General features: G+C 48.7%; 1 protein-coding gene across 1 annotated transcript in view; it reads left to right on the top strand.

Moving 5' to 3' along the window:
• Positions 1-9291: 9291 nt before the first annotated feature.
• The window catches only part of C1H1orf94 (chromosome 1 C1orf94 homolog), a 35159-nt gene continuing 20364 nt past the window's right edge, over positions 9292-24086 (top strand). The window contains exon 1 of the mRNA XM_059070929.1: positions 9292-9620. Coding sequence (XP_058926912.1) covers positions 9292-9620 — 329 coding nt within the window. The remainder of the gene's footprint in view (positions 9621-24086) is intronic.

Here is a 24086-nt window from a genome sequence, read left to right as displayed (position 1 = left end):
GCTAGCTGGACATCAGAACGGTACGCCTCCCCTTCCACTGTATCGAGCAATGGTTCTCCGCCAGGGGTGATTTGGCCCCCAGGGGCCATTGGGCAGTGTCCACAGACATTTTTGGTTGTCACCACTGGAGGGTGCTACTGGCATCTAGGGGGTAGAGATGGTGCTAAACACCTTACATGCCCAGGGAAGCCCCCCTCCACCCCAACGGTTTATTTGGCCAAAAATGTCAATAGTGCCGATTTATCACTGAGAAGTGGCTGCCTAGCCAGGACTATACTTTCCAGCCCCCTTTGCAGTTGGGTGCAGACATAAGACAAGGGTTCTAGCCCAAGGAATGTAAGCAGAAGTGGTGTGTATGTCACTTCAAGGCTTTTACCCCGTAAAATTCTCCGACCCTTATTCCTCCATTTGCTGGCTGGATACAGAGCATTTGGGGTCCCTAGGGGATGGCAGAGCCATGAGATAGAAGAAGCCTGGATCCCAGATCACCCTGCAGAGAAAAGTCACTCACCAGTTTGGGACACCTGAATTGGACTGTTAGGTGAGAAATGACCTTTAACAGCAAAAAGACACCAAAATGTTGAGGTGTGTTACAGCAGCTAGCAAAACCCTCTTATACCCCTCCATGTTTTTTCTTCAGTATCATTTGCTTACTCCTCACTCATTCTTTTATTTGTGCAGCCACAAACATTAATCTGCACACCAGGCTCTGTGCTAGGTGCTGAGGAAACAAATATAAAGAAGAATAAGACATGACCATTGGTCCTCGCCTTCAGGCTATGGATAGTTTGTTGAGAAAAGAGTTAAACAGCAAAGCATAATGACCCTGGGAGAATTACAGGATGTTATGGAAATGAGAAGGGCTTCTAGCTCAGCCTGGGGAGAGGGGCAGGTAAGAAGTGGCACCTTGGGCTTCCCTGGTGGCGCAGTGGTTGAGAATCCGCCTGCCGATGCAGGGGACACGGGTTCGTGCCCCGGTCCGGGAAGATCCCACATGCCGCGGAGCGGCTGGGCCCGTGAACCATGGCCACTGAGCCTGCGCGTCCGGAGCCTGTGCTCCACAATGGGAGAGGCCACAACAGTGAGGGCCCGCGTACAGAAAAAAAAAAAAAAAAAGGAATTGGCACCTTGGCACCTTCCAAGAAGAAAGCAGTGTGGGCAAATGCAGGGAGGCAGACCCAGCAAGAAGAATCTGCAGTTCTCATAGCGGTCCAGGGTGCTGGAGGGCAGGCAGGAGGGGCACCGTACCTCTGCTCTGCAATTCCCCAGTCTCTCTGTAATTGACAGCTTTCTCTTTTGCTCCCCCCCCCGCAGTGGGCTGGGAGTTCCCTATGGCAGAAATCTTCTCCTGGAGGTCTCGAGTCCCTAGTGCCTGTGTGGTGTCTGGTATTCTCTGCTCTTGGATATCCTGCAGGATGCTCTGCCCCAGCCTGCTCGCAGCTGAACTCACCTACTTCCGATCCTGCACCACAACCTGCCCCTCTGCTCGGTCCCCCATCTCAGGAACCAGTTTCCACGTCCACCCAGTTCCTGAGCCAGAAACCTGGGGGATCATTCTGGCCTCCCCTGTCTCTGATCCAGGCAGCTCCCAAGTCCTCTAAATTCTGCCTCCTTAGCATCTCCCAGGTCCTAGCCAGGTCCCCACATTCTCTGCTGGGTTTCTGACAGCAGCCGCATAACAGGTGCCCCCAACTCCGCTCTTGTCCCATCCAGCGTGTCTTCCTTTGTGCCGCTTTTCTTTTAAAACACTAACCTGATTTCACAGCGTCCCTGCCTTCCCCGGATGTTTCTCCATGGCCTACAGGGTGAAATGCAAGTTCTCTGCTAGACCCTCCCTTCCTGCCCCTGGCTGCCCCTCTCTCCTGTGACTCCTGTCTCCCTCCTGTCCACCCACCACGCTCGCTCCAGACATTCTGAGGCCCCTGCACTCCTGAAATGAGCCATGCTTTCTCTGTCCCTTCCCTCTGGGTCTTTGTGCACGCTCTCCCCTCCTTCTGTGTCTGGCGTTCTCCTATTTGTCCTTCAAACCTCAGTCCAGGCATCAGCTCTTACAAGCAATCTTCACCAGTGCGGTTCAGAGTGACTGGTACATGATGGGCCTTCAGTAGATGTTTGCTGGATGGATGGATGGATGGATGGATGGATGGATGGATGGATGGATGGTTGAGTAGGTGCTCGGTAATGTTTGTGGAATGGACCCAAAGGTGTCTCTCCTAGACTCCATTATCTGAATTCCTTAAAGAAATGCCTTCTCTGGGTTATGATTTAATGTTATGCTCTCTGTCTTCAGAGAACCCTGATGTGAGAAACTGACCAACTTAATGGCATTTCTGTCTTTATGAAAACAGAATTGAATATATTGCCCACTATGTCACTCAGTGTCCTTTATACAAGGACCCATGATAAATTCACGCTTGGGGTTATTTCTAGGAAACATTTTGTCTCTGCAGATGAAGATGTGTATTTTCTGCTGTCAGAAAATAAAAACTCTGCCTTCCGACGTGTTTCCGTTTTTGCTTTAGCTGACAAATAGGAATACCCAGTTTTATTACCTTATTACCTCCATGCATCCTGACCAATTCAGGGACCTGAAAGCAGCAACTCCTTCTGCTTTCTTTAGGTGGAGTCAATTCTTGCTTGATCCTTCGATGCTGTAATTTTTACTTTTTAATCTGAAAGCTGCCTCAAATCATCTCTAGTATAAATCTTAAATGAATGCATACTGGTGACCAACGTCCAGGCCTGGAAGTTAGGGAAGGAAGGGCAGAACACCAAGCTTCTAGTTGAGAGGGACCCCGTACAGAGCCTCTCCAGGGATTCTTGGGGCTCCTATCATGACAGGGGTCTGGCAGGAAGGCCAAAGCAGAAGCGGAAGACCAATTGCGTTCCAACTCTGGTGCCACCTTACCGGGCCACCGCTGACAAGTCATATTCTTTTCCTCCGCCAACTATGGCTTTCCTTTCCCCTAACTTTAAATGGAGATCCCATCAGCCCCCATTTTTACATTAATAACTAATAACAACAACAATAATCGGTATCTTTTATGGGGGCACACCGTGCGCCAGGCACTGTGCTGAGAACGTTCGTAGATGTCCCTCTTTGAAACTCTCCCCCTCCATACCTGTCTAGTGTTTCCATCCCTTTGCAGATGATGAAATGCCAGAGAAGTTGAGCATGTGCAAAGCCACCCTTCAGTAAGTAGCAGAGCAGGAATTCAAATTCAAGTGTGCCCGCTTCCACCGCCCAAGCTCTTAACAATCTCGTCACAAACAGGCAAGGATTGGAGGCAATAATAAGGGATGAAATCCCCTGTGGAAATGGTAGGGATTGCTGATGGTGCTGCCAGGAAAGAGGAATCCCAGAGCCACAGCTTTGCTTCTAGAATCCTCTAGTGTCCTTTCCAAAGTCCTGGAAAGGGCTGGCTACTCTAGTTTTTGTTTTCTTTTTCCCTTTTTGGCCTCAATGCTTGGCTTCCAGGATCTTAGTTCCCCAACCAGGTATCGAACCCAGGCCCCCGGCACTGAAAGCCCAGAATCCTAACCACTGGACCACCAGGGAACTCCCAGGGCTGGCTGCTCTGAAGTCAGGTTCAGTTCCTGGGACAACGTCCAGGGGAGGCCCATTCATGTGACAGATGGCTGCACCCTCCTCTCTTCCTCCTGTTCTGGGGTTTGTCCCTTAAGAAGCCTGCCTGCAGTCTCCCTATGCATGGGGCCCCCTCTGGGCGGTTTGACCCTTTAGGCGTAATCCACTCTAGATAACATGTCGCCTTAGGCATCATGTCACTGTACTTTGCAGGGTCCTGCAAAATGTCTGAGGCCTGAAAGTGTTATTGTTATTAGCTCCACAGTACAAAGAAGAAAACTGCAACATTGAAATCAGTAAATATTTAACTAAATGCTAAATGTACCATTATGTCAACTTCATTAACTGTTGAATTTGGTAGTCATAAAAATTTCATTGCATCTGATAACAATTGGTAGGCTGGAGTTTTCTCACCACACAAGATTTCCCAGGTAGGCACCAAGATTGGTGAGAAATCATAGCTGACCATAAATTAAATAAATTATTCATGGCCAAAAATTTGCAAAAGCAAAATGGCAAAAAAAAAACCTTTCAATTTTCTTTTATAGCCAGAAAGAGATATTTATGGTGAGAGCTGGGTGTTGAAACTATGTTAGAGGACGGACAGGGCCTCCACGAGTAAGCTGTGAATCACCAAAGAATGTAGGTCGTGCCCACCTTTCTGAGTTCTCCACCCTAGCAGTGTTTGTGTCTGTGATGGAAGCCACGTGAGGAGAGGCTTCGGCTGGAGAATAGGTAGGGAGAGTTGTCTCCTCCTGAGTCTTTCCTGGCTTCAAATAGAACAGCAAGAATCCCAGAATCGTAAATAATGATAGCTAACATTCATTGGGTACGATGCCTGTGCCAGACTCACTATTCTAAGCACAGCTCGTGTATTATCTCAGTTGCCACAAAACAGCTCTATGAGGTCAGTGTTTTATTATCCCTATTTCACAGATGAGCAAACTGAGGCATAAAGAGGTGAAACAAGCTGCTCAGGGTAATAGGGGTTCACAAATTGAACTCACTGTTCAAGGTGCTGAAGGTAGAATAGTGAAACCTGGTGCCTGCCTATTTTAGAGCTGGAAGCGAAGCAGTCAATGGTCCTGGACACCATTTCACGTGCTGGGCACATAGTATATCAGTTTTTCCCACACCTGCTGTGTAGCAGGCACTTCTGGAATGCTTTGCTCCCTTCCTGTGACAATGTGTAGGCTAGAGGTGTTATTCATCTCCTAGCCCTGTGCCTTGCACAATTTTGGCCATGGTTGGTGCTAAAAAAACGGACAAAGCCTAGAAAGGCTTAGTTGATGATTCGAGTCCATTCCTCCATCACAAAGCAAATTTCCCCAGTACAGCTAAAGTTCTCCCTCCCTACACATAGCACAGAAGCTGTTATTGAGAAACTCCAATGGCATGCCCTTCAATGTAATCAACAAGAAAACTAATATACGGCACTTTTAGGTGTCTCTTTTGTGCCAGGTGTTGTTTTAGGGGCTTTCCATTTGTTAAATAATTAAGTAGTAATAGGACATTTACAATAATTCTACAAAATAGATATTCTTTATTGTCATCCCATTTTACAGATGAGAAGACCAAGTGTTATGAGCTGCATGGTGTCCCTCCAAATTCAGATGTTGAAGTCTTAACCCCTAGTGCCTCAGAATGTGAGGTACTACTTGGAGATAGGACATTTAAAGAGTGGTTAAGGTAAAAATCGGGTCTTTAGGGTGAGTCCTAACCCAACATGACTGGTGTTCTTATAAGAAGAGGAGATCAGGACATAGACATGCACAGAGCAAAGACCGTATGAAGACACAGGGAGAAGATAGCCGTATATAAGCCGACGAGAGAACCTCAGGAGGAACCAACCCTGCCAATACCTTGATCTTGGACTTCTAGCCTCCAGAACTGTGAGGAAATAAATTTCTGTTGAGTAAGCCACCCAGTCTGTGGTACTTGGTTGTGGCAGCTCTACAAAGCTAATACACCAAGGCATAGAGTAACTTGCCTAAGGATACATTGCCAGGAAACATGAACTCAGAATTTGAACCCAGGTAGTCTGGCTCTAGAGTCTATGTGTTTTTCGATAATGAAAGTGTTCTCTGTGCTGTCCAAAATGGTAGCCGCAAGCCACACATGGTTCTTGAAATGTGGCTAATGTAACTAAGGAACTGAAATTTTAATATTACTTACATTAAAATTAAAATAGCCACATGTGGCTAGTGGCTACCAGATTAGATGTGGTTTGTTTATACGGGATCTAAGTACTCCGCTTAAGTATTTTTTCATTAAGGCATAGTTGAAGTATAATATTATATAAGTTACAGGTGTACAATATAGTGATTCACAATTTTTAAAAGTTATACTCCATTTATAGTTATTATAAAGTATTTGCTATATTTACTGTGTTGTATAATAGACCATTATAGCTTGTGTTATACCTGACAGTTTGTATTTCTTAATCCTCTACCCCTATAATGCCCCTCCCCACTTCCATCTCCCCACTGGTAACCACTAGTTTGTTCTCTATATCTTTGAGTTTGCTTCTTTTTTGTTATATTCACTAGTTCATTGTATTTGTGCTTTTTAGATTCCACATATAAGAGATATCATACAGTATTTTTCTTTCTCTGTCTGACTTATTTCACTTAGCAAAATATCTTCCAAGTCCATCCATGTTACTGCAAATGGCAAAATTTCATTCTTTTTTATGGCTGAGTAGTATTCCACTGTATATATATATATATATATATATATATATATCTTCTTTATCCTTTCATCTGTTGATGGACACCTAGGATGCTTCCATATCTTGGCAATTGTAAATAATACTGCTACGAACATTAGGTTGCATGTATCTTTTTGAATTAGTGTTTTTGTTTTTTTTGGATATATATCCAGGAGTGGAATTGCTGGGTCATATGGTAGTTCTATTTTCAGTTTTCTGAAACACCTCTATACTGTTTGTCACTTAAGTTTTTTTGCAGACTCTTCTAGACATCTCAGCTCTGTGTTCCAGGAAACACACCCCTGTCTTTGTTCTCTACCCCTGGTGTATTTCATGTTTTGTTTTGCAATCCTTGGCCCCTGTTGCCTAGTCTCCCGCCGAAGGGGACAAAGAACAGAAGGAATGAGTGAGCTGCTGGCTAACTTTCCAGAATCCCGTGGCCTGGGCGGTGCAGGGTCGCTGGCGTTCTGCTCTAAGCATAGGTGTTAGCCAACCAAATGCCAAGCAGCACAAACACTGAGTGACATTTTCGGAACTATTAATATTTCATCAGAAGTGATCACTTTTCCTTTAAATGCACTATCTTAAAAGGTTTTCTACATTCTTAACTATAATCTTATTCAGTCTACATCCTCAGAATTTTCCCCAAAGGAACACATCTTCAATTTTATAATGAAAATCAAAGGGGAATCAAGCTCGGATTTCAAAATTGAGAGTCAACATTTCCAGGAACTCAGGCCCTCTGTAAAGAGCAAGGTTGTGTATTGGGCACCTGTGGTATGCCAGGTACTCCATACAGTGTGCCATGAATTCATCCAACACAGATTTATGAGGTGCCTACTATGTACCAGAAATGTGATCTTCCTACTAATTTTTAACACCGTTTTACAAAAAAGGACCCCTCTCATCCTTCTGCTTAATCTGCAGTGTTACCTCACCTACTCTAAGCGGCCTGCCTGCATGGTCCTCCGATGCTGCCACCTCTTCTCTCCCCATTGCCTCTCTTCATTGGTTAGTTTCCATAAGAGCCCTTATTTCACCTGTAATTATAACTTATTTACTTGCTCTGCTAGTTGGCGATCTATCTCCCTCCACGAGAGTATATAGGGTCCATGAGAGCAGGGACCATGCCAGTTTCGTTCACCTTCATGCTTTCTCACTGTCCTGCAACTCACCGGCACAGATACTCATCAGTATCTGGGGAATGAATGAAGGATGGGAGAAGTGAAGACAGTTGTTAGGGTCACACAGCTAGTAAGGGGCAGTGTCAGGATTCAACCCTACATGTACAGGCTGCCATCTCATCTATTCACGTCCAGGCTTCTTTCTTCTTTCTCGTCCGTCCTCTTGCTCATCCTTTACTGGGGAAACACTGGAGGAACAACCATTGACTCCTGGGGCCAGAGAGCCCCGGGCAGACGGAAGTCCCATGTGGGTTCCGAGTTTAAGGAAGCCCCTCCAGGGCTTCCCTGGTGGCACAGTGGTTGAGAGTCCACCTGCTGATGCAGGGGACACGGGTTCATGCCCGCGTCCGGGAAGATCCCACATGCCGCGGAGCGGCTGGGCCCGTGAGCCATGGCCGCTGAGCCTGCGCGTCCGGAGCCTGTGCTCCGCAACGGGAGAGGCCACAGCAGTGAGAGGCCCGCGTACCCACCCCCTCCGCAAAAAAAGGAAGCCCCTCCAGTGTGGGGCGGAGCCCACTGAGCAGCAAACTGTTAGCTTAGACCTTCTCCCTGCACCTCCGCCCACCCTAGGGACCGCTGAGTCCAGCGCTGGAGAAACCAGTCTGTATCAGTAGCCTGGGGTGCCTGGGTTGGAACCCCAGCTCCCCGCTTCCTAGTGGGCCTTGGACACACCCCTTTAGGACTTTGAGACTCGGTTTCCTCAAATGTAGAACAATAATACATAACGATACCAACTTCAAAGCCGAGCGCTTGGCAGATGGTAAGCTCCTGGTCAAAGGGCAGTTAGGGGTGAAATCAGTGATCCCCGGGCAGGGACCGGCAGGCATCCAGGTGGGTACAGAGGAGCCCGCAGCAGGGCGAGCCGGGGCAAGGTGCCCTTGACCTCTAATGGTGGAAAGCGCTCTGGGGTCCTCTGGCCCCCGCCCCTACCCCACCGGAGGGCCTGGGGCACAGACCGAATGCGGGGCGTCCCGCGCACCGAGCCGTTGAGTTTGAAACCCAGCGAGGAATTCCAGCGCTGGACGGGAAGGGGGTGGGAGTCACCACCGGCACTGCAAATCGGCCCCCGCCCCCCGCGGAGACAGCGCCCTCTTAAGGCGTTGGGACCCTTCCCCGGTCCACCCCGCAGCCCAGGGAGGGGACCGTGGCAGGTGTCTGCTGGGGGCGCCGGAGCGGGCGCCGGGCACTCGGGACTGTTCCTGTGGGCGGTGGAGCGGCCGGGAAAGGGGGACTGGAGGGGGCGTTGGGGCGAGCAAGGCGGGGCTCGGCCGGGCGGGGACCCTTGGCCCTCGGTGGGCGCAGGGTCCCTGTGAAGGCCCAGTGAGAAGCTGATGGCGGGATCCCGGAGCCTGGTGCCTAGCAGTGTGCCAGGCCCTCACCAGGTCATCCCCCAGGCTTAGCCAGCCATGATGGGCTGAGCCCCGGGCGCCGCCAGGAGTCAGGGGCCGGTGGCAACGGGAGGGTGCCAGGGCCTGTGGGGAGAGCCAGCCCTCCCCTTCCAGCTGTTCCCAGATGCCATTCTGCCTGCCCAGGGCCCTGGCTCCTGAGCTCAGGGGGATTCCACAGTTACTAAGCTACTGTATTTTGTTGACTTTTAAAGATTTTCTTCTAAGGGAGAAGGGGAGGGGGGCAAAAGTCAAGAAAGGGCAACTAAAAACAAATCAAAAGAAGTACCCCCTCCCCAAAAGAAAGCTGTCCTCCATCCATCACTTACACACAAATCGAAGGCCTCTGAACATAGTCACCTTGCTGGACCGACAGCTAGACAGAGCTGACCTCCTCTGCCCCATCCTCATCTCGCTTTCTGGTGAATGAGGGGTGGTGGTGGACAGTCCCCCTGTCTTCGAGCCCTGGGTGGACAAAGGGCCTTCCGGAAAGAGAGGAAGAGGATGGCCAGTGAGAATGGGCTGGCTTCGTCCTCAGCCCTGGTGGCCAAGTGCCCCTCCGCCCTGGGGCCGTTCCCCAGGTACATCTGGATCCACCAGGACACACCCCAAGACAGCTTAGACAAGACTTGCCATGAAATCTGGAAGAGAGTTCAGGGCCTGCCCGAGGCCTTGCAGCCCAGGACCTCCAAGGAGCAGCTCTCTGCCCCCATGGCTGGCACCCCAAGAGACAATGGCCTCAGCTTCCAAGAAGAGTGAGTGTCCCCTTACGTGACCCAAGGGAGGGGGGAGGAGATGACGTCTAACCCTCTGGGGGAGTATTTTGACCTGTTGTTCAGTCTGGCTAAACCCTAAAGGCTGTGTACTTTTCCTCCACCCACCGTGGTCCTCTGTCCAATAGGAGCGTTGATTGGGATGCTGAAGTTACCTGAGTGAAGGGCCAGACCAGGGCTGTGTATTTCTGCTACCTCTGTACCAGCCCACTCAGGGGACATTTCTTGTCTAAAGGCATTGGCAACTCCCAGGGAGATCTGAGGACCTTGAAAAACCACCCTAGCCAGGGCTGAAGGCTAGAAGCCCTTGGCTTTCCCCAGAGGCAACTAGAAGATCCTTCTCCCCTGCCGCCCTCAAAGGCTAAGCATTGGCACAGATGAGTCTGATGGTGTTAAACCACATCTGGAATTCCCTAATACAGGGAGCAGCTGTCCCATTCAGCCTCCACAGAAGCCGCTGCCAGAGCGCACATCAAAATATTTACCGGGAAGGCACTGACATATTCAGAGGACATAACAGAAAATGAAAGTGCAGGGAGATGGCTGTAAATAGCCCATTTCCTGGATGGGAAATCCTGTGTCTGGGAAACACAGAGCTAAAAGTTTCTCCACCAGGGCAAAGTTGGGTAGATGTTGTTGGGGACGGATATTAGAAAGGAGAGGGAGGAACAGGGAAGAAAGGACCTCGTTAGGAAAAGCGAGTAAATCTGGCGAGTTATTAATGCCACCATTGAGCACTTGTTTACTGCTTTGCATTCCTCAGAGTGGGCTGCAAACATTAATTAATCCTCCCAGAGTCCCTACGAGGCAGGTATTCGCGTCCCCATTTTACAGATGGATTAAGTGTTAATAATTAAGTGCTAATTAAAGACTAAGTGATAATTAAGTGTTGCCTCTTCCAACACATGCTCCAGCTCAACTCAGAGATGCTCTGGAGTGGGGGAACCCTTCAGGCAATTATGAGCTGAGTCTGGTTTCAGGGATTTCTACGCAAGAGGCAAGAAAGGCAAAGCGTAACTGCTCCCCAGTTCTGCACTCCATACTGACCCTTTTTGGGCTTATTTACTTGCTACACATGAAGGCGAAAGGCACTTTGGCTGTTATTGCCTCCCCTGCCCCCTGCTCAGCAGTACACGGCTGGGATGGGAATGGCCTGTCTACAGCCAAAATCCTGCTGTCCTGCCCTCCGGTGGTACTGAGACCCTCTCCCCTGCCCACTGCCATCTGCTCTGGGACAGGGCCTTGGAGGGGGCCTGTGGGGCTCTGCTCAGCTCTCAATGGCCAAGGGGCTGATTGGCCGCTTTTTGGACCAAGGGTCAGTGGCCATTTCCAGTAGATTGCACCCTCTCTGCCAGGTCACACGGAGTTAATGGAAACAGACTCTACTTCCAGTCTGCACTTGGCCGAAAACGGAACTGGCACACCTTTGGCCAGTCGCTTAACTCCATTTGGCCTTAATTTTCTCATCTGCAAATGGAGGATGATATGCCTTGCCTTGTCCATCTCAGAGTTGATAACGAGGATCAAATATAATGGGGACAGGAAACTGAAAGCTACCTTATTCCAGTGAGGCTGTCCCTAAATGCAGTTCTCAGGGTTCAGGGGTTTGGGTTGTTGTTTTTGTTGCCTTCAATCTGGGGTTTTCACATGATGCTCATAGACCTTAGGGTGCTTCAGGGGCAACCTGGAGTCAAGTGTCCTGGTTGCTGGGTCCTGATCCCCACATCAGCCAGAGCTGTTTGGCTTTTATGGGTTTTTTTACCTACTGAAGTTCTGAGTAAAGGCTGCATTTGAAAAAAGGGTTCTGCTATGAGAAAAGAGCTAGGAAACCATTGCCTTAGATGAATAAATGATATCATAATCGTGCAGATATCAACCAAGTAGAACACAGTGAGCTGTTCTTGAAATAAAGGCAGCTGCAATGGTGGAATCAGATAACTCTGGTTGCAGAACGCATTTCAGCCCTGTGCCAGCTGCGGGATTTGTTTAATTTATGTGAGCTTCAGTTTCCTCATCTGCCAAGTGGAGATGATTACTATGCATTTCATCGTGTTGTTGGGACGATTAAATGGGATATTTAAACATTCCCGGTAATAACTAGGATTTGTAAAAATTCCTTGTAGTAATGATGATGATGATTTCCTTAAGCCCTACAATTATTACATGAAGTGGGTACTATTTTAAACTCCCCCTCTTTTTACTGTTTGTTATGCAAATGTTCAAACACATAAAATAGTATAATGAATGCCTGTCAATCAGCTTCATTAATTATTAACTTTGGGCCATTCTTGTTTCAATTCCTCCCTCCCCTATTTTTCAATCAGATCCTTTTTACAGATGAGGTAACAGGTTTGGTGGGGTTCATTTCTGTGTCCGAGGTCCTACAGTTAGGAAGTGGTGGAGTTTCAGGAAACAAACCCAGGACCATCTTAGCCACTACGTGATAGAGTTGGCTGCCTTCTAGAAATTAAGGCATCTTTTTGGAGAGTCAAAATATTCGGCAGTCCCATGTTCTGAGTGATCACACATAGATAACAGATTTCAAATCCAGGGAGCTGTCCAGCATATTTGTGGGATGGCTTCAGGCCCACAAGATAACCTCTCAGCTAATCTGCCTACTGTTTAATTTTGTAAACCCAGTTTGGGTTTTGGAGATGCTAACTGCTATCAGGGCAGGTAGATAAGTAAGCTCTAGAACACTTGTTAGCCAGATTTTTTTTTTTTTTTTTTTACTTTGTCCCCATGTATCATAGAAACCCAGATGTTTCAAGTTTGAAAGGGATCTTGAAGGCTATCTTCTGCTGCTTGAACCCCTTCCTCGACATCCTTGCCAAGTGCTTATCCACTTGTACACTTTCTTAGATGCAGAGCTCACCACTTCCTAAGGTAGCTCCTTCCTTTGCTATGAACCCTGACTGTCAAGAAACTATTTTCTTCCTGTGCTGAAATCTGTCTCTATCAAACTAATACCCATTGATCTGGATTCTGCCCTTAGGGCTCCAAACCAAATCTATCCCTGCCTTCCTCTCAATAACCCTTTAGATATTAAAAGATGACAACAACACTCCTCCTAGGATTTCTTATTTTCACAAGCTGAGTATCTCTGTTTTTCTAAGTTTCCCTTCATGCACCAACTTGGTCATTTTCTTGCCCACACTGCTGGTCCCTGGGGCAATGCAGCAACCAGAACCAAGTACAATAATCCAGGTATGATCCAATCCAAGCAGATTGGATTCTCCCCATCTATATTCTGTATTCCTGTTAATGGCAATTAACACCACATTCACTTTTCTCCACAAACCAACTTCAGCCTATGGACACATTTTGAGTTCCTTCATTCCTTCCTTCCTTCAGTTATTCATTCAACAAGTATTTATTAAGCATCTACTATGTGCCTGGCTCTGTGCTAAGAGCTAGTGGAATAGAGCTGTAAACCAGATGAGATCCCGCCTTCCTAGAGCTTACATTCAAGTAGGGGAGAGAAACAGAAAAAAAGTAAATAAAAGAGTATGATAACTTTAGAATGGGCAAAGAACTGGTATTCTAGTTGGAAGAAACCAATAATAAACACATTAAAATAAACCAAATAATTTCAGCTAGCAGAGAGTGCTCTGATGGAAATAAAACTGACTAAAGTACTAGGAGGGGGGAACCTCCTTGAGACGGGGTGGTCAGGGAAGGACTCTCTGAGTAGAGGCGGTCATTTGAGCTGAGACCTGGACACCGAGAAGGAGCCAGTCAGGTGAAGATCTAAGGAAGGATGTCCAGGCAGAAAGGAGAGAAACCACAGAGACTCTGAGATGTGAGTGGGCTTGGAGAGGGACAAAGCGGCTGGGGTGTGGGGAGTGATGCGACGTGGCACAGGGTGATGCCAGAGACAGTCAGGCAAGGTCTCAGAAGACCTGGAGGACCACAGTAGGGAGTTCACATTTGATTCTCCATGTTATGGGAGACCTTTGGAGGTTTTTAGGAAGGGGGTGTAACACGACCACATTCACTAGTTTTTAAAGATGTCTCCAGCTGCTGTGTGGAGATGGTTTGTTAGACAGGTGAGAGAGCAAGTTGGGAGACCTCTGGGAAGATGCTACAATAGTCCAGATGAGCACGATGGTGATGGTGGCTAGACCAGAGTGATTGCAGTGAAAATGGAAGAAGTGGGGGATACGGTATATATTTTGAGAGGAGTCAGAAGAGCCTGCAGAGGGTTTGGGGCACACAGATAGAGACATCACAACTGAATTGAGGTTTTTGGCTTGAGCACTGATTGGACGGTGGCACATTTGTTGAGGTGGGAAAGAAATGGGGAGAAATGGGCTATGAGGGAGAAATCAGTAGTTCTGTCTAGTGTCAATTAAACTCCAGACTCTTGTTCAGTTATCTTTTAATTAGTCTTAAATTTGGGCTGAGAGAATTGTGGAAAGCCACTTACTGACTCATATTCTAGGATTACCTACTCATCCAATCCCCCTGTTGCTAAAACTTCACAGCCTTCGAATGGGGGTTTTGGATTTGCTGTTGACTCCATTGCCCTGACTGTGAAATGGCATTTGTTCATTCCCTCATTTACGGATTCATTCAACAAACATTCACAGTTGCCTTCTGGGTGGCAGGCCCTGTGCTGGGTCCCAGAGACACAGAGATAAGTAGGACAGAAGCCCATCTCTCTGAGAGCTACCAGTCTAGTGGGTGGGATGGACGCAAGTCCATGTTCAACAATGATGTTCAGCAAATATTTATTGTGCATGCCTGACAAAGTGTGAAAGCAATACAGTGGTGAAAAAGATGAGGACAGTCTCTGAGCTCCTACCTGGACCTTCAGTGTCTTGAGGAGGGCAGATCACACATATCAGGATAAAAGTCAGGATGAAGTACCAGTGCTTTGGGAGCACACTGCGGGGACACGTGACCTGGGTGGGACACCCATTTGCCTGAAACACATCCTCACATCCCTTGACATTTTAGAATGTCAGAAAACCCCAGACCCCAGGTTGGAATCCTTTTCTCATGGACACTTAAGTGTCCCCTTCCCTTAAGCTTCCCAGGGCTGGGTCTCAGCAGCTACTATGACCCCAATCACATTGACATCAATGCATCCTCCATCCCAGTTGTCAAGTGAATTAGTACACAAATAGTGCTGCAGCTAGAGGTTCAAGGCCCTTGACTCTTCTCTCCTCCAGTCTCCTTACACATCTGTCAGTTGCCTTCATGATGGTTTTTGATTCCTTGCTTCGCTGCAGGTCTCTCTTCTGCCATTTTCAGATCGTCTCATCTTACTGTGCCTGGTTCCTTTCCCTCTTGGATGTCCTTCACCCTTTACCAGCTTCATCTTCCTGAAGCACATCAACAGCACTGCTCAGGCATCTTCCATGGCTTCCTCATTGTCTTCTGAACCCCCTGACCTGGTCCTGAAAGAGTCTCTGCAGTTGGCCCTACCTACATCTCTAGGTGCACACCTGGCTGCTTTTCTCCAGACTCTCTGTAAACCAAGATGCGCCACAAGCAGGTGCACATTCCCTTACCTTTGCTCAGGTTATTTCACTACCAGGAATGCCTTTCTTCCATCTCTCTCTCTGTCTACTGAAATCTTACCCATCCCTAAAGACCTGGAATTAGTGTATCATTCTGTAAATTTTTCACTGCTCACCCCATTTAACATTTCTCCTTCCTCCGTCTTCCATGTTCCTTTTTTAAAATTTAAATAAACAATTATATCCCCTCTCTTTCCTAAGAGTTTAAAGGTGGCTCAGATAACAATAAAATAAGGAGTATCCCGGTATACTTCCTAGCTGTCACCAAGTTGCTCAAACTTTCTGTGTCCCATTCTCCTCATCTGAAAGATGGAAAAAGTCATAGTGACTACCCTAAAGGACTATTGTGTGCGAAGTTCATACAGTACCTGGCAGAAAATAAGGACTTCAAGTTCATCATCACCCTATTATCATTACTATCAAGGACAAAATGACAAGGATTAAGTAATCAAGAATGGTATGGGGAGCGGAGACTTATATACCCGAAAAGCTAAGCTAAGGAAAAGTATTCGGTGGAGGCCAGCATGTTGCTTTGAGACTCTTGGCAGCTGGGGCAAACAGTGGGAATATACCAGTCAGTTTCTATAACTCATATCATCTAAGAAGAGAAAGCAGGAGAGGTCATCAGGAGAGATAAATCCTTCCTTAGCTCTGAGGACCCAACGGTAGGAGTCTTTATAGGCGGGTAATAGAATGGAAGAGTCAGTTTATAACCAGCTCTTGCGTTGACCGTTGGCCAGAGGAGAGGACACAAAGTCCCAGTGGGAGGTGTCAATGCCATTCTGGCATAGGGTTTCTGATGAGGTGGTCATCTGACATGTATTGTATGCTGTCGGTGGCAACAGTCTTTCTTCCCCCACCTGACCACGGCTTTTTAAGGGCAAGGACCATGTCTTACTCATCACTGTCTCCCCAGTGCCCAGCCGAGTTCCTGGCACTCAGTGACAATGCAGTGTGTATGAATGAATGAGTAAGTGAATGATGGATGAACCATAAAAATGCCACCGCGAGGAGAGTGAGGCCCAGAGGTTGTCAGGATCCAAACCGGAAGTCACAATCATCAGAGGAAGCATTGAGTGACGTAGGGACGGGATATCAGGAAGCCAAGACATTGCAAGGTCTCTTCCTCCTTCTGCCTTAAGCTTAAGAAGGGAACTCACATTTTCTTGAGCACCTAATATGTGCCAGCCTCTGTCTTTCAATTTTCTGTTTATCCCATTGTCTTAGCAACCCTTCCCAGTTGATGGTCAATATTATTCCCATTTTACAGATGAGGAAGCTGGGGCTCAGAGAAGTTAGGCAACTTGCCCAGAGTCATCCAGCTTGGAGGGGGCAGAGCAAGGATAGGGACCTGGTGAAGCTTTAAGACCAGAGCTCTTTCCCTGCACCAGGAGCCATTCAGAATGGCCCTTCCTCCTTCAGCTTAACACCGGGAGCCATGAGCAGTGAAGGGAAGATGAATCATGATTAACATCCCACGTCCCATGTCCCCCTTTTTAATTTAATTTTATGGTTTTGGGAGCTGTGTCGCAGGTTGTAGGAGCCTGCAGAGATGGGCCACTGGTGGTTTGGTTTAATCCCCTTTTTAATATCTTTGTTGCAACGTTCTTTCCAATTCAGCTCCCAAGTCACATTTAAAAAAATACCTCTTCCTTAGGGTAAGCCTCCTCTTATTAAACAGATTCAAATGAAAAGTTTTAAAGATAATTTGAACAATAAGAATCACTCTGTAGCTCCCAGCCGAAGCTCCTTTATTGCTGTATTTATTCCCCAGTATTTCTTGACTGATTCCCCAGCTCACTGAATTCTCCATCCCCCAGCCCTTCCAGTCCAAGGCTCAACCCCTGCCTGCCTCTGTGTACTCCCTTCTCTCCCCTCCAGACAGATGGAGGGTCAAGGAGGGGGCAGAGTGGAAGATCTCACTCCCACCTGCCAATCTATCTTAGAAGACTGTCCCACCTGCCCTGAGGGACAGGCCGGGGTGGGGAGGGGAGCTGAAGTGTCTGAAGGGAAATTCACACCTGGATGTGTGTCCTCAAGTGCATCATTCGTACCAGAACTGCAGGCCTTGGGGCAGAGGGTGGAGGAGGGATCCTGGCTCAGAATGCAGATGCCTGGGCCCCATTTTTGACCAACTGAACTGCCATTTCCCCAGGAGTGCCCAGGGAATCTGCATTTGAAACAAGCACCACAGGGGATTCCTGTGCATATTTGTAGGAAGTTCTCTGATACTTGGGGGGGGCGGTCAGAGATGATGGAACCTTAGGCTTCAAAGGGACACCGCTTTGAGAAAGAGGTGTTCCAAAAAAAGCATGAAGGAAGGAGATCGACCGTTTTTGCGCTCTAAGAGGATGCCAGGGGCATTGTAAAAATGGACTCGACTCTGTGTGAAGGCCTTTGCTAGGAAATGAGATGAACATCTAGTCCAGGCGTGGCATTCGGGCAGCTGAGGGATTTCACACCCCGGGCGATGTCAGCATCCCCACGGTGCAGGTGAGCGCAGTTTCAGCCACTTCCCGGCTTCCCACCCCCATCTGGCCAGGCCCTGGGCTGCGAAGGGTCAGCGGGCCTCTGGGCACCGCACATCTCTCCGTCAGAGCCGCTAACATTTGCATAGTGTGCCCGTTACAGTTTACCGAGCGCTTTCACATTCATCATCTCACTTAATCCTCACCCAGCCTGGAGAGCCGAGGACAGACAGGGTGGGAATCAGAGTTTTCTGAAGGCCTGCTGCCCACAACACCCCTACCAGAGAAGGGCCAGCAGGTGGAACTCAGTGGCTTTCCAGGTCCCTTTGGGACGCCCTGGGATGGCGACTGAATCTGCAGTTTCTCTCAACTGCCCCCTTCCCCCGCCCCCACCGTAGACTGAAAACAGTCAGCCCAGGCTGTGAGATAGGGGAATCCGCCCTCCTTTTCCCCCTTTCTTTCTTCCTGCTGGGTCTCTATAAAGCTATGGCGGTGGTGTGTGCACGTGTGCCTGGGTGTATGTGCACGGTTGTGAGGTGTGTGGGCATGGCTGTGGTGTGTTTGCGTGTGTGGGTGTGTGCACGTCTGTGGTATGTGTGTGGGCATGGTTGTAGCATGTGTGTGTGTGTGCATGGCTGTGGTGTGTGTGTGTGCACACAGGTGTGTGTGGTTGTAGCCCAGCTGTGTGCCTGGGTGTGTGTATGTGCACTGGTGAGTGTGTGTGTACATGGCTGTGCTTTATATGTGTATGCATATGCGTTAGTGTGTATGTGTGCACAGCTGTGGTATGGGGTTGTGTGTGCACATATAGATTGGGATATGTGCATGTGCGTGTACGTGACTGCTGTGTGTGCACACATAAGTTGGCGTGTATGTGTGTGCATGCTATGGTGTGTGTACCCAGGGCAGTTCAGTGAATCCTAGCTCCGGAGGAGAGGAAAGATGAAGACACCAGGTAGCTTTGACAGAGGTGGCTGTGTCCCTTCCCTCCACATTGGGCAGGGACCATCCTGGGTGCTGTGACATATGCTCCAGGGGCATTGAAGATGGGTCCCTGTTCCCCAAGCAGACAGGAAGACCCAGAAATGTCCACCAGCCTTGGTCAAGTGAGGATGGGGGCCAGTTGGGGGATGGTGACTTTAGCTTCTTCATTTAAAAACTGTGATAACTGTATCTCTCTGTGCCCATTAGCTTTTGATAAACAATAGTCCCTTGGTATCTACAGGGGATTGGTTTCAGAATGTCCATAGATATCAAAAGCTGCGGATGCTCAAGTCCCTTACATAAAATGGCATCGTATTTGCATATAACCTACACGCATCCTCCCGTATACTTTAAATCATCTCCTGATTACTTATAGTACCTCATACAATGTAAATGCTATGTAAAGAGTTGTACAATACAATGTAAATGCTATGTAAGTAGTTGCCAGTGTGCAGCAAATTCAAGTTTTGCTTTCTGGAACTTTCTGGAATTTTTTTCCCAGTATTTTCCACCCGCAGTCTGTTGAAACCACCATTGTCGAACCTGTGAATACTAAGGGCCGACTGTGTAACAGACCACGTCAAAGGTTAGCAGCTCAGCACCACAGCTTCCTACTTAGCTCCCATTTCCATAGTTGAGAAGTCTGGGCTGGGATCCGCTGGGTGGTTCTTCTGGGAGAGGCTTGGGTGGGCTTGGCGGGACGTGCCTCGTGCCCACCCACACATCTGCAGTGTCTGTCGTCACCCAGGTCTGGCTAGTCAGCTGAGGCCCTTGGGGTTTTTCTCCACGGGATGTGTTATCCTCCAGCAGACTTTCCTGGGTTCGTCCATGTGGAGGTTGCCGAGTCCCAAGAGAAACAAGAAGTTAAGCCCTAATGCCCAAGCACTTTCCAAATCTCTGCTTTGTTACTGAACCAAGGTGGGTGGGAGCTACCATAGGGTCAAAACTGTAATCGGTCCTCACGCCACCCCACTGGGGCTGTTGTGGGAATTAAAATGCGAGTTTTGCATGGGAAGCATTCAGCACAGTGTCTGGCTGCTTAGTTCATTCTCCGTAAATGCTCCTCCTTCTGATCTTGTGAACTAGAACCTGAGGTTTAGACATATTAGACAGCTTGCGTGAGGGCCGGCCTCCATTAAGCAGTGGGAATTTGAATCCAGTTTCTGCCTCCTTCCAGGCGCTGAGCTTTTTAGCCGCCCTGCTCTGCTTCCCCACCCACGCAGACATGTGAAGTCGGTCTCACCCCCAGCCAGGAGGTCATTCTCCCGATGGAGCCAGAGCCCTTCCCTCGCTTCAGTCTTCAACCACCCATGTTGCCTGGGCACCGGGCCTGGGTACCGTGTTTGTCATCAATCTGAAATGCCATAGTGGGAAGAAAATAGTTGTTTTGGTGTCCTCTTCCAGCACTAACAATTCTCTGCTTGCATTTTTCTGTTGTTTGGCTCAGATGAATAGCAGTTTTCATCTTTGCTCTGTGTTATCATGAATACAGAACTGCTGTCGGGGAGCTAACAGCATGCTTGCTTAGTCATTATTCTGGGAAGGGGTGCCAGCCAGTCAATAGCCTTTATTTTTATATGACTCTATACACTGCAAATGCAGAAATGATGCGTTGGTGCCCGTGTACAGAGTCGCCATCAGACACCTATCGTTTCTGGAGGCAGGCAAGGCAGAGGTAGTGCTAGCAGCTGGGGCCCCAGCACCAATTCTGACTAGCTTCCTTTGTCAGCGCCTGGGAGTTGGGTTAACAGCCCTGAATGATTCACTGTGATAGAGTCTGTGGCAGATTTTATGCTTTTCACCAACTCAAAGCAGAAAGCAAATAGCACGGGAGAGGTGCCAGCATCGGCAAAACTACTTAAGAAGAGAGGAAAAAAGATAGATACCAGGAAATGCAGGCGGGCAGGCTCGATGTGGAACCCAGCAAAGTTGTTGGGAGAGGGAAAAATCTGTGAGCCCCAAAGTGGTCGCTAAGAGTTGGGCAGGGTCTGTGTGGGTTCTGCCGTGGGACTGACTTACAGGGGTTGAGAGTTCTTAGGACCTTGCCAAGCAGGCTGGTCAGTGTCATCTGGTCAGCTCACAGGGGTGCCAGGCCCAAGGTGGGACATGAGATGGAAGGGCAGAAATAGAATCTGTTGCAGGCAGGGTGCAACCATTGAAGGAGTTGGGCAGTTTGGCAACACAGCTCTTGATTTCAAGAGTTTCAAGAAATGGACAAGGGTGAAGACAAGTTCGTGAGCCAGTTTATTCATTTATTCAACAAATCCTTACTAAGCTGGAGGTATGTGCCCAGCACTGGTCGAGGTCCTGAGGCCTCCATGGTGAACAAGATACAGTCCCTGCCCTCAGGGAGGATGAGTTGTTGTAGGGAGTAAAGACATAAAAAAACACTATATGATGGTGATAAACACTAGGAAGAAAATAAACAGATTGATGGAGCGTAGAGTGCCTAATAAGAATCAGTCAAGGGATGATCTAGCATCCAAAGGAGGTGCAAAGGCCCTGGGGTTGGAATGAACTTGACATGCCAAGGCATATTTATAAGACCAGAGTGGCTGGAAGAAGAGTCGTCAAAGCAGGAGGGGGTAACAGGGCCACTTTGTGGGGTGAGCTGGGGGGTCAGAAAGGAGTTGGGATTTTTAGTCTATGTGTAGTGAGAATTCACATAAGGGTTTAAGTGGGGGAATGGTTTGATCTAAGTTCTAAGAATGTCTTAGCTCTGCAGGCATGCGGTTTTCTAGAACAGAAAAGAGCAAACGAATCTTGTTTTCTTGGGGGTGGAGAGGACAGGTAGGGGAGACCCTTGCTCAGAGACTTGTAATTGTGTGCTGAATCTCGATTGCAGCAAGGTATTTGATAAAGGCTGTCTTGGAGAAGTGGAGATGGGATGATAGTGACTGGATTGATTTATTCCCCCAAAGTGTTGATCCAGGATTACTGTCAGACTTGGGGGGGGGAGGGTTTCCAGCAATGTCCCTAAGGCTCAGCCCGGGACTCTCTCCCCTTCAACATTTCTATCCATAACTTGGTGGGGGACCCAGAAGGTGTGCTCATCAGACATGCAGCTGACACAGAGCTGTCAGGGACAGCTAATGCCATGGATGACAGGCTCAGGATTCACTGTGATGATCCTCCACAGGCTGGAGTGATGGGATGATCCTAGCAATATCCCTGATCGAATTCAGATTGGGGAACAAAGCCCAGCCACGGAGCAGGGGCCGGTGGACCTCGCTGGAGACCTATCCCTGGAAAAGAAGCCGGGTTGGGGTAGGAGGAGGTCAGGAAGCCAGCCGGACCCGGCAGCATCCTCACACCAGTCTCTTCACTTTCGCAGCGACGAGGTCCTTCGCCTCTTTCAGGCTCACTTTTCCCATCTGTAAAGTGAGAATGATATTGTCTATTGCCCAGGGGCGTAGAGAGGATTAAATGCAAGCATATATATGGATGCCTGGCTTCCAGTCTGGCCTGTAGTGGATTCATGGCAGATGCAAAGGAAATAGGAGTTTGTAGGGGCTGTCTTGGGGAGGGCCAGGTGCTCCGGGCCAGCCTTTCAGGGACACATGGGGGACCCACAGCCAGGGTGGGCCCCTCTGTTCTTGGCACTGCCCTGCCCCTTCTGGGAATGCCAGCTTCCTAAGAGGCCCATTGACCCCCATGATGTGTCCAGAGGAGGATGACCGGGGAATATGAACAGGAGTTCACACTCAGCCTCTGCTGGGTCCTCTCTGCCAGCCTGGCTCCCGGGTGGGGGAGGGGTAGGAGTATCCTCTCAGGTGCTGAGAAGGGACTGCCTGTGGGGTAGCTTTTGGTACAGGGACCTCGGGCCCTGTGGGTCTTTTAGAAGCTGCTTTGACTTCTCCTTGGAGCTGATACTTTAAAGGATTCAGTGGTGAGACTTTTGTGTGTACGTCTATTATAGAACATTTTTATTTTAGAAAAAAAAAAAAAAAACGAGAAACCAAACACAGACAAAAATAGAACAACTAGTATGTGATGAACCCATGTACCCCTCACCCAGCCTTAGCCATGATCAACATAGGGCCAATCTTATTTTATCTATTCCCCCACCCCCATCTTTTCCCTCCCCTTGCTAGGTTAAGTTTAAAGCCAATCCCAGACATAATGTTATCTGTATATACTTTAGTATGTATCTATAAGAGATAAGGACCCTTTTTTGTTGTTGTTTAAATATAACCACAATACCATTATCCCAATTTTTAAAAATTAACATAGTTGACAAATTCCCTGGCGGTCCAGTGGTTAGGACTCCATGCTTTCACCGCCGAGCACCCGGGTTTGATCCCTGGTCAGGGAGCTAAGATCCCGCAAGCCTGGCGCAGCACGGCCAAAAAACAAAACCAAAAAAATAGCATAATTGTGGTGAGTCTTTCCAGTTCAGAAGGTCTCTTGGTACATAACTTGCTTTGCAAGTTTGGGGGCAGGCACGGGAGAGACAAAAACTGGTCCCTCAAGTATCTGGTCTCTGTGACTCGAGACTCCCCTGTTCCCTTTGAGGGTGCTGATGAAGCATCCTGGGGCCATGGATTGGCAGTCTCTTTATTCCAGGTGTTCCCAGGCACGCGGCAGGACAGGGCGGCCAATTTACAGACCGAGTCTAGAGCGAGAAGGAGGAAAGGATGGGAAGAGGAGAGAGGGAAGGGAAAGAGGGGGAGAACAGAGTGGACTGCCTTGCCTCATACGCGGCTTTGATGGCCTCCGGGAGCTTCCGGGGCCAGTCTGCTCCCACTGTATCACTGACAGCCACCGTGTGCCCAGCGCTTCCTTGGTGCGTGTCCATGCTGAGCCCGCACAGGGGTTACTGCACCAACTTCCCATCCCACCCAGCGTCTGGGCACTTGAAAGTGTCAAACCCATGTCACAGGTGTGGTACCCTCACCACAGGGGAGTCCTTGAGTTTCCAGGATTTGACGTGAAATACTCAGAGGTGCCCGATTCTGACCTCGGTCTGTTTGGCTGGAGTCTGCTTTTCCTGGCACGTCTCTCAGCCTCCAGGCCTGGGGAGGCCACATGGGGGGCTGGTGGTCAGGAGGCATTGGTTGCCTCAGTTGTTAGAATAGTGACAAACTCCCGAGTTTTCGACTCTTCCCTGTGCTTCCCAAGTGCCCTGGCTACCCAAAACCTTTTCTAGGACCCTCTGGGCTTCATCAGGACCCAGCAACTAAGGGGTTAATGCCCGGCACATAGGCAGTGGCTGGTCGTCAGATGTGGAGACTGTCCGCTGGTTCTACGTGTGATGACTGAGTCGTTTTGTGCCTGCACTGCACGTGTGTGTGTGTGTGTGTGTGTGTGTGTGTCCACGTGCGTGTGCCCGTACACGGGGCATTAGCAGCAAGGACCGTCCCTGCTGGGCGCATTCCCTAGTCATTACTTTCGGGGCTGACTCCACCCACAGAATCCGCTGTCAGAGCAGGAATGTGCAGAGGGCCTCCCTAAAGCTCCACTCACAG

This window comes from Kogia breviceps, chromosome 1 (assembly GCF_026419965.1).
Source record: "Kogia breviceps isolate mKogBre1 chromosome 1, mKogBre1 haplotype 1, whole genome shotgun sequence".
In the NCBI taxonomy this organism is placed as follows: domain Eukaryota; kingdom Metazoa; phylum Chordata; class Mammalia; order Artiodactyla; family Physeteridae; genus Kogia; species Kogia breviceps.
The sequence above is the reverse complement of the archived record's forward strand: the minus strand, read 5'-3'. Positions and strand labels throughout refer to the sequence as shown.